General features: G+C 49.3%; 3 protein-coding genes across 3 annotated transcripts; all 3 read right to left on the bottom strand.

The window, feature by feature from the left end:
• Nucleotides 1-2,454: 2,454 nt before the first annotated feature.
• On the bottom strand, nt 2,455-3,437 carry COL26b_013900 (uncharacterized protein; the record flags this gene model as incomplete). The annotated part of the gene is made up of 2 exons (XM_053186485.1): nt 2,455-2,922; nt 2,970-3,437. The coding sequence occupies 2 exons, from the start codon at nt 3,435-3,437 to the stop codon at nt 2,455-2,457; spliced, it is 936 nt and encodes a 311-aa protein (XP_053029578.1).
• A 1,311-nt stretch (nt 3,438-4,748) lies between these two features.
• Nucleotides 4,749-5,703, bottom strand: COL26b_013899 (uncharacterized protein; the record flags this gene model as incomplete). Its single annotated transcript, XM_053186484.1, has 4 exons — nt 4,749-4,857; nt 4,919-5,364; nt 5,449-5,547; nt 5,617-5,703. The coding sequence occupies 4 exons, from the start codon at nt 5,701-5,703 to the stop codon at nt 4,749-4,751; spliced, it is 741 nt and encodes a 246-aa protein (XP_053029577.1).
• A 2,070-nt stretch (nt 5,704-7,773) lies between these two features.
• Nucleotides 7,774-8,275, bottom strand: COL26b_013898 (uncharacterized protein; the record flags this gene model as incomplete). The annotated part of the gene is made up of 2 exons (XM_053186483.1): nt 7,774-7,780; nt 7,833-8,275. 2 exons carry the CDS (start codon nt 8,273-8,275, stop codon nt 7,774-7,776), a joined length of 450 nt encoding a protein of 149 aa, XP_053029576.1.
• Between the last annotated feature and the right edge of the window lie 883 nt (nt 8,276-9,158).

The following is a 9,158-nucleotide window of genomic DNA, read 5'->3' as shown; positions in this document are numbered from 1 at the left end:
GCAGTGGACATGCGATTTCACTCACCTTCAGTGGATCCGGCTCTCTCAATTATCTGAATGATCTTACTGTGTGCTTGTATGATTCGTTTCTTCTGCGGCTATCACCCTCTTCTCCACAAGCATGTTCACCCGACAATGGCTGAAGGTGGCCAAGGCGCCCCGGCAAACACCGCAATTTGGCAATGTCCGGATGAGGTTTTCAACGTCGAGCGCGAAACAAAGGTCATATGAGGAAGATACGAATGCAAACTTGAGAATAGACGGGAACACGAGAGTCATATACCAAGGTAGAGACCCATTGAGCGTTAAGAGAGAACAGGCTGAATGCTAATGCCTGGCTCAGGGTTTACGGGAAGAGCTGTGAGTTGGTTTCACGTTTCTTGTCCAGGTTGACGCAATGAGCTGACACGGCTAAGGCCACTTTGAATGCGAAAGACACAATAGAATATGGCACGAACGTTGTCGGTGGCGTCTCACCTGGAAAGGGGGGAAAAGATCATCTAGGATTGCCTGTGTTTGACACAGTTAAGGAGGTAAGCTACTCAATGCCCCCCAATGGCTGTTCGTTCTTGACAACTTATTCCTCAGGCTATGGGAAAAGTGAAACCTCATGCAAGTGCCGTATTTGTTCCGGCGCAGTTTGCAGCAAGTGCCATCACTGAGGCAATCGAAGCTGAAATACCCCTTGTCGTATCCGTCGCGGAGCACGTACCCGTCCATGACATGGCTCGAGTTCAGGAAATTCTGCGGACGCAAATAAAGACTCGCTTAGTTGGTCCTAATTGTCCAGGAATCATCGCTCCAAACCAGTGTCGTATTGGCATTATGCCATACAAGCAGTACTCTAAAGGAATAGTTGGAATCGTTTCGAAGAGCGGTACTCTGAGTTACGAAGCTGTAGGCGCGACAACGAAGGCAGGGCTGGGACAGAGCATCGTCGTCGGAATGGGAGGAGACATGATGCCGGGGACGACGTTGCTGGACGGTCTGAGGTTGTTCTTCGAGCATGAAGAGACGAAGGGCATCATTGTCATTGGTGAAATTGGCGGCGAAGCCGAGCTTAGAGCAGCGGAGGCTATCAAGGAGTATAGGAGGAAATCACGTAATCCGAAGCCGATCATCGCCATGGTTGCGGGAAGAACAGCTCCACGGGGCAAGACGATGGGGCATGCAGGAGCTCTGTTGATGCCAATGGATGTGCCGGCTGACATCAAGGCAAAAGCACTGGCAGAAGCTGGGGCTCTTGTAGTTCCGCACCCAGGAGTCATGGGAAATGAGATGAAGAAACTTTTGAAGCTTTAAAAATCGACCTACAATGGCTCACACTAGGACCGGTTTTACAATATGACGTTTATTTTCTGATAACCGTTCCTGATCACCGCATAACTTGAACATGTTGTCCTCCGAGACCCTCGCCGAAGCCCCAGCAGCGACTCGTGACATGGTAGAAGTACGCACCTAGCTGGGGTTTACGCTGCAACGAGCGCTCTTCCACAGCGACCCGTTGGGGCTTCTCTATGCAATGCAGGTCCCAGTGCCATCCTGAAAGCGGGCATACGTGGACGCACCACCACAGTTATATCCATCATAGAGAGAGCACCCCCTGAACTCTTGGCCCCACTGCCCTTCCAGACATTGGCGACGTTCAAGCTTCCACTATTGCCTGTCATGTTCAGTGCGAAACAGTCGGGCGCAGACCCCCCATTGACATTTTTCGCCAGCTCGAGGGGAACGTGTCCACCAAGCTGCCGTTTCGCTAGTATAGGCAGAGCAGCCTGAGTTGGAGTAGAAGTTGACTTGCACAGCTTTTCCGGGTTCGTAACTGGCAGATGCGGGGTGGATAAGGTGCACAGCCGTTGCCGCGAAAACGCCGAGGGTGGAAGAAAAGTGTATCTTGGGGTTCACAGTGAAGACGTATCGGGGGTTGGTGAGATTGACGGTGTGCGTTAGTTAGATATGATATAATAGGTGTAATAGTAGAGAATCACGCTCTAAGAACGTGGAACGTTTTGTTATCTGAGTTGCGCAACTGGCAATTATGGTGTGGGAAAGGGCCTCCTTATGTAGGTCCAGCTCCCAACCAAGACCACGCAAGGACGAACCTCAAGTTCACCTATTGAGCATACCTTCCTATCTCGGAAGACAATCGAAGTCCAATTTGACTAAGGCGGTGTTCCTGAGTAAGGATATCTTGGCAAGCACGAGTAGGTGAACGCCTAGGTCAAAAATCGGCCCAGCCAGCAATAGCGCTTATTCATCGTCAAGCAACACATCAACCAGGTCCACCAATGTGGAGCGCGGTTAGTGAAGCAAGAAGACTTAGTTCTGAATGTTGTATTTGCAAGTGGAATCAGAACTCCATCGACATTTGGGGGCCAAAAAGGGGAAATGAATGGTGTGGCACTGTCTGGGGATGCGGATGATCTTGATTGCTACACCTGATGGTGTAGAATACTACTCTGCAGGCTTAATAGACTGGTTGTCTCTGAAAACATTGGTGGGATCATAATCTTCCTTGATCCATTCGAGCCTTTCAAGGTTGCTCCCATAGTAAAGCTTTGGCGCTTCGTCCCCGGATATCTGAGAGTCGGGGTAGTTTGCATACATGCCCCACTGCCCACTCTGAAGTCCGCTTGTAATGCTCTGCCTAAATCCCTGCAGGAGTGCAAAACCAGTCGATGGATAGGCCTGGCTTTGAGAGACACTGTCCTTAAGCTGAAAGAGAAGCATTTTGTCTCTGTGAGCATAGGCTGCGTCGACCGGTTTCGAAATGGCGGAGAGGTCGCCTCCGTGGAGGTTCATGTGGATGTACCAGGACCGGCTGACAGAAAAGCCTGATTTATCAATCGCATTGACCAGAGATTGGAAGTTTGTTTTTGATAAGGATAGCGTCGTGAGGCTCGAGGCGTAGGAGTTGTCATGCTAACTCGATTAGTGATGAATACTGTTGGTCATGGAACACAACTCACCTCGTTGTAGCTGCCGGTAGTAATGTCAATATCAGTAACGCCAGCATAGTGCTTGATAAACTCGATCCAGCCGACTGTCTTAGAACTGGAAACCCTCACCCCCAGTTTCGTTAACAAGGGCTGGATTGCCGTCTTGAAAGCTGCATCGTCTCCGACGAAACCACCGTTGAGGTAGCACCCATCGTTGTTGAAGCTTACAGATAGGGTTAGCTCTGCTGGCATCCCTTTGGCAAATTCCTGTGCATCCAAAAGTTGTTGGGGAAGCTTTTGCGTGTCCCATACGACGTCGATGTCAAAGTATGTCATCTTCTCCGGTGCAACAAACGTGTTTAGTTCAAGCTCGACCACGATAACCATCGATGAACCGGCTCCACGAATGCCCCAGAACAAATTTGGTCTTTCTGTCGCGGAGCAGCGGGTGATAGTGCCATTGGCAAGAACCACAGTTGCTGCCTTGATCCAATCCATGGCGAAACCATACTTCCGAGAGACCATGCCGTGACCTCCATGAAGAGCATGACCTCCGATACCGACACTGAGTTTAAGTATCAGTCTCTGTTACAAGTATATTAAACCACGCGAAGTATCAAAACGCAGGGTGACTTACGCTGGACAAGTGCCATGAGAAATAGCTCTCTTTCCATTATTGTAAAGCTCAGTCGCGACGTGGCCCAACCTCGCCCCGGCTTGGACTTTAGCAGTACCGTCACTTGCAACGGTTACCGAATACATGCGGTCCATATTGATCACCAGGTGGCCATCCTCTCCGCCAAAGCCGGAAGAGGTGTAGCTATGCCCGCCGCTCTTCGCATTGACATGGACTCCATACTTCGCCCCGCAGGATACCGCCAAGGATACTTGCGCAATTGTTGTAGGGACAGCAACAAGAATAGGCTTGACGGGAATGCGAAGATTGTACGGGGTGAGGGAGGAGCCAATCGGGACGGAAGCAGTCTGAAGACAGGCTGTAAGATCTTCTAACGTAGTGGCGGCGATCGTAAGGGATGCATGAAGCACGAACAATAATGATAAGACGTGCATTTTAACCATAGGTTGCTAGTTAAATAAGCCGCCTAGGATGCGTTCAGTGTTGAAAGGTCTAAAGGAAGTCAACAGGAAACCTTTTTATGCTAACTGACTGCAACTCCACCGATGCGGTACGCGAGCTTGCTGACCTTCTGATGTTTGCATTAGGTCAGTCAATCTCATAGACGTCGGGCAAAAGATTTTCTCCGCCACCTCCACCAACCACAAGTATCAGCCGATGGCTGCAGTGGCTTTGAACCACTGTCAGCATTGTTTTCTTCCGTCGCCTACTCTTCTCAGGACAGCTGAACCTGCGGAGAACAATCCTTCCGCTCTTTCACTTACCATGCATATCGACTACCCCTGCACGTCAGCTCGTGTATGCGTGTCTCACCATCCATTTACCCGGCTGAGGTGCCAACTTGCTCCACACTTACTTCTGCATTACTAGGCTGTTGCCCAAGTACTCGATGGGATTATGCCATTTTGCGGTAGGCGGCGTTATATCATTCATGTGCAGATAGAGTACTCATGGTCCCCGCTCATTGAATTACTAAGGACGGTTGCAATTGATCCCGAAACATATATCAACATCTGCGTGCCTAAATGCTTCGCGCTCTAGACATTTCAGCTCGAGGGGCGGCGTGGTCGAGCGACAGTAGGACAGCGATTAATCCCATCTTTTGTCAATAGTGTGTCAGAAAGCCTTGTCATGAAAGTAATACTTAATTTCTCATTCTTTGCCCATTTGTTCTAGTTAATGTAGCTGTCTTCTCTTTCGGCTCGGAGATCTTCCCAAAGGGCCTCGATAGCAGCAACAACGGTGTCTGGGAGTGGGCCGTTTGCAAGTGCCTTGATGTTACTATTGCCAAAGTCAGAATTAGATCATAAAAGCCTCCAGATCTGCAGATTTCGAAGCATACCTCTCAATTTGAGATTCCTTGCTGGCCCCCAAGATGATGCCGTCACCTTGCCTAAGTGCCGAATGATAACAGGCCCACCGCAATGCCGCTTCGATAGACGTGATTCCAACATCTTTGATAGCGGCATTCAGCTTCCGCTGGGCATTATGTAGCGACTCTTTGTCCCACAAGGCTGACATGTACTTGGCAATCCGGCCATCGCCACTGAATCTCGTGCCTTCCGTAGAGCCGGATGTAAGGCTTCCAGAGAGAAATCCCGCAGCAATGACCCTGAAAGCGTTGAAGACGATGCCATGCTCACGAAGAATGGGAAGCAAATGCTTTTCCATGCCTCGGCTAATAAGCGAGTACTCGCCTTGGTAGACTGTAGGTTTTACGAACCCATACTTATCGCACACCTCGATGAAGGCAGTGAGTTGACTGGCAGTGAAGTTTGACACTCCAAGCTACATTTAGGGTAGAAACTGTTAGTTGAATTTCAAATGTGGCAATGGATCTTCATATCGAGGTCCATAGGTAATTTAACTTACCTGAGCAAACTTTCCCTGCTTGTGAAGTTCATCAAGCGTTGAGGCCTGCTCTTCAATGGGCGTTTGGGAATCAGGGAAATGAATATGAAGAGTATTGATCTGCGATCGATGTCAGACCCTTTGCTTTAAATCGCAGGCTGATAGCATTGAGAGTCTGCCTTTTCATACCTTTGGAATGTTCAATCGCCGAAGGCTGTCGCTGACACTCTGTTCGATGTTTTGTTTCGACAACTCCCCCTTATGATCAGCTGACATTGCAAGAATCTTGGTATCGACCTGAAAGCCTTGCTGACTAGCCTTGGTTTCCCCAATCAATTCCTCCGATCTACCCTGAGCCTCGGCCGGGTACCGGCCTGCCGTATCCAGCAAATGGACATGGTGTTCTTTCAGCAGATCCAAACACGACTGCACCTGCTCGACATTTGTAAATTTGTCACCAAAGCTTGCAGTTCCGAAGATTAGCTGCGGAGTTGAGGCTGGAGACATCGTTATGGATGGCTTTCTATTGCTGATTGGAAGTCTAATGAAGAAGCAGTACGACCGAACCTGACGGAGGATGTTTGGGGACCATGTCAGACATATGTATCAATTATCCCGCCAGCTGTGCACGCAGCTTATGTAACGTCGGGCCGAAGTTCGCAATTTTTCCAACTCGCCTTGTCACGTTTTGGGTAAGAGTGCCTCGTAGGGCTTATGGCTGTTGATGATGACGTATTCAGATTCAAGTAAGAACTAAAAAGGTCAAAGACAGGTCCACGTTCCACGACGGCCCACACGAAGATACCCGTATGCTACCTTGTCAGACAAAGCTCAATGTGATTTCTAATGCCGCTACCATCGCATGCTTAGGCGGCATGGAGGAATGTTTCGAAATCCTTCAGAGCCCGATTTGGTAAGTCGTATCGGCTGGTTGTCCACGACGTGAGGTCAAGTCCTTGACTGTGCCCAACTGCTTTCCCGTACTGCTCGATTGCAGGACAAAGACCAGGACCTTAAGAAGAGGGGAGATCGGGCGAGGCAGAATGATAATCTCGACGGTGAGTATCTTGACGTATAGTCACGGTCAGTATTGCTTCGTTGAGACTTTTTTTCCACCCGAAGGTTTGTTGTAGATATGCGTTTCGTCTAGATACATTCAATCGTTCCATTCCTAGACATGCAGCGGCATATCTGACCAAGGCAGGATCTCAACCTCCGATATGTGATCGAAGCTAGCTACAAGCATCGAAAACTCCCACTTCGGAGGCTTGGTTTCCACTGCCTGTACTGAGAGACGGACGCCATACTCAGTCCTTGGAATACGGGCTAATGCAGAATGTTGTCTGGGAATTGGCGACCTCCTCAAAGCGTGAAACATTTCCTTGTGGCTCATGTCTCTTCCATGGAGTCTCAAATTGATGAGATCCAGCGGCATCTGATAAGGGCCATACTCGACAAGTGTGTACGTGAGGTAGTCGTGGTCAAGGGGACCGAAGAACACAAACATGAACTCCATGATTTGAGGCGGAATGTCATCGATAGCATCCTCAACCTTCACTTCGATCAGCATGGATCCACGTGGACCATCGCGCCCGGTCATGAATACTCCAGTCTCATCGTCCCAGTCAGCCCACGGCCAACATCGAATAACCCTGACTCCCGGCGGCCAATAAAACCGTAGTTCCCTGTACCGATCTAGAGGGCTCCACATAGAAAGATCATTGAGAATGTAGGCGTTGGGACAGTATCGATCAACGTCCAGACGCTTGGTCCGCTTGTTCATTCTGACGAGCGACAGGGGGTTTTGTCTTACGAATAAACCCGAATCGATCTTTTTCAACATGACGCCTAAGTCATCGTCAAAGAACATGTTCCGTTTTCTGGTGGATTCCCCGTGAGTGCGAGCGACGGGAAGAACGTATGAGTAATTTCCCTTATGTCGCGTCCACACCAGCTGGAGTCTGCAGGTTATTTTGATGCCAGCATTTGTGACAGTAACATCGCCCTCTGTCTGTCGTTTCAAAGGTGTGATCTTAAGCTTTGACCCGACGAGAGGATCTCTTATGGCGAATTCGCTCGGGGAATCCGCAAATATACCACAAGTGATATTCCTGTGATCTTGCCACGTGCGACGGACAACGGGTACATACTCCCAGGCAAATATGGATAGGTCGTTTGTAGTTTTGATGATTTCTTGTTTAAGTCGCAGGAAAGCCCTCTTCCCCTCTCCGTACAGCATTGGCATGTTGACTCCAAAAATTCCAAGTAGGCAGTACGCCAAGTCCTCTGGTCTGGTCGTCTCTCTCCCAGATGCCCATGACATTCTTTCAGCCACACTGAAGTCATTCAGGTCCTGAGACATAGATAGAATGTCATGGTTGATGGATCTTAATTCTGAAACCAACCTCGCCATGCCAGCTTTCACTCCAATGCGTAGCCAGTTCCGAGAAGAGAATTGGACCTCTCGTGGAGCTATCAGCTCCTGCAATGTCCAGCCGCGTTTGAACCAGCGCTGTTCTTTTAATGCCTCGTCGCCGGCGCCATCGCGAAGATCCGAAAGATAGACATAGCAGACGGCGGCATCTTCGTACCATTTGTACATTGAGTTGATGGCCTCGGAAAGCTCCGTACTGTTGGTCTTGTCGATACAGCAAGTGTCAACCCAAGCGTACCGGTAACCGTCAGCAGCACCGAGCTCGCATGTTTGCCTGATTTTCTGAAAACCCTTCATCTCGTTCTTTATACTAGGCTTGTCCCAATCCTGAAAAGTGACTTCTTCATCCTCCCAAGTATGCGAGAGAATAACATAAGGCTCGATGGATGCACCAAAGCGCTCAACGATATCCATCGTTTCCGTGTCAATCAGTCTCATAGCTGGACGCTCAGTCGCCAAGGACTAAGTAGGTCAGGTGCGGTTGTCCTAAATATGAGGGAATGTATGATGGCAGCAAAGATCATTAGGTTGATAGCTGCGTTTCAAATCAAGTCGGACTTTCGAGAGGATACCAGGAGAGATTGTTCGAGGTCGTTCGAGGTCGTTTGGGGTCAATAAAACTTTCCCAACGCAAGTTGACGAAGCGGGGTTTCTACAAGATGCTGTTGGCGCCTGGTATGATTTGGTCTTTTACGTCGGCCAGCGCGGCAATCCGCACACCTTCCAACGACCAATTACATATTCCATAACTAACCCACTTTCGCATAAATGTCAGCAATTCTCTCCCCATGGGCTCCTGCTAAGGAAGTACAATAACTTTACTTCTAACGGGCACAATCGATGCCGTTGGGTCGGACATAAATGTATTGACATTTCACCGTTTCTTTCTACCAGTCTTTCTCTCGCATGTATCTAGAGACTGCTGCCTAATGTTGCCATGACGACTGGAGATATCTCTTTGCTTCGGACGCCCCTGTCTTTGCGGCACAGTCAGGGCACTCCAACATGCCACTTTGCAGGTATAAAATGCCGACCTCTACACGCAATTGTACAATTAGATAAAACAAACATCTGCGTCTTCTTGTCCGAAAATGATGTATCCAAAGGTTGGCCCTGTTTCGTTATGCACCGGGACTATTGTCACGTTCATTACGACACTGGTGCACGGAATTACCCCCATACCCTCTTTGCTCGCGAGCACCGGAACATGCAAACCGCACACATGGGCCAATCCCACGACCCCTGGCTAACCTGCTGTCACAGTCTCCAGGCCATGCCCAAGTCATACGACGATTCA

The sequence above is a fragment of the Colletotrichum chrysophilum genome, assembly GCF_026319265.1.
Source record: "Colletotrichum chrysophilum strain AFK26 chromosome Unknown scaffold_265, whole genome shotgun sequence".
Classification (NCBI taxonomy): domain Eukaryota; kingdom Fungi; phylum Ascomycota; class Sordariomycetes; order Glomerellales; family Glomerellaceae; genus Colletotrichum; species Colletotrichum chrysophilum.
This window is presented reverse-complemented; position numbering and strand designations above follow the sequence as displayed.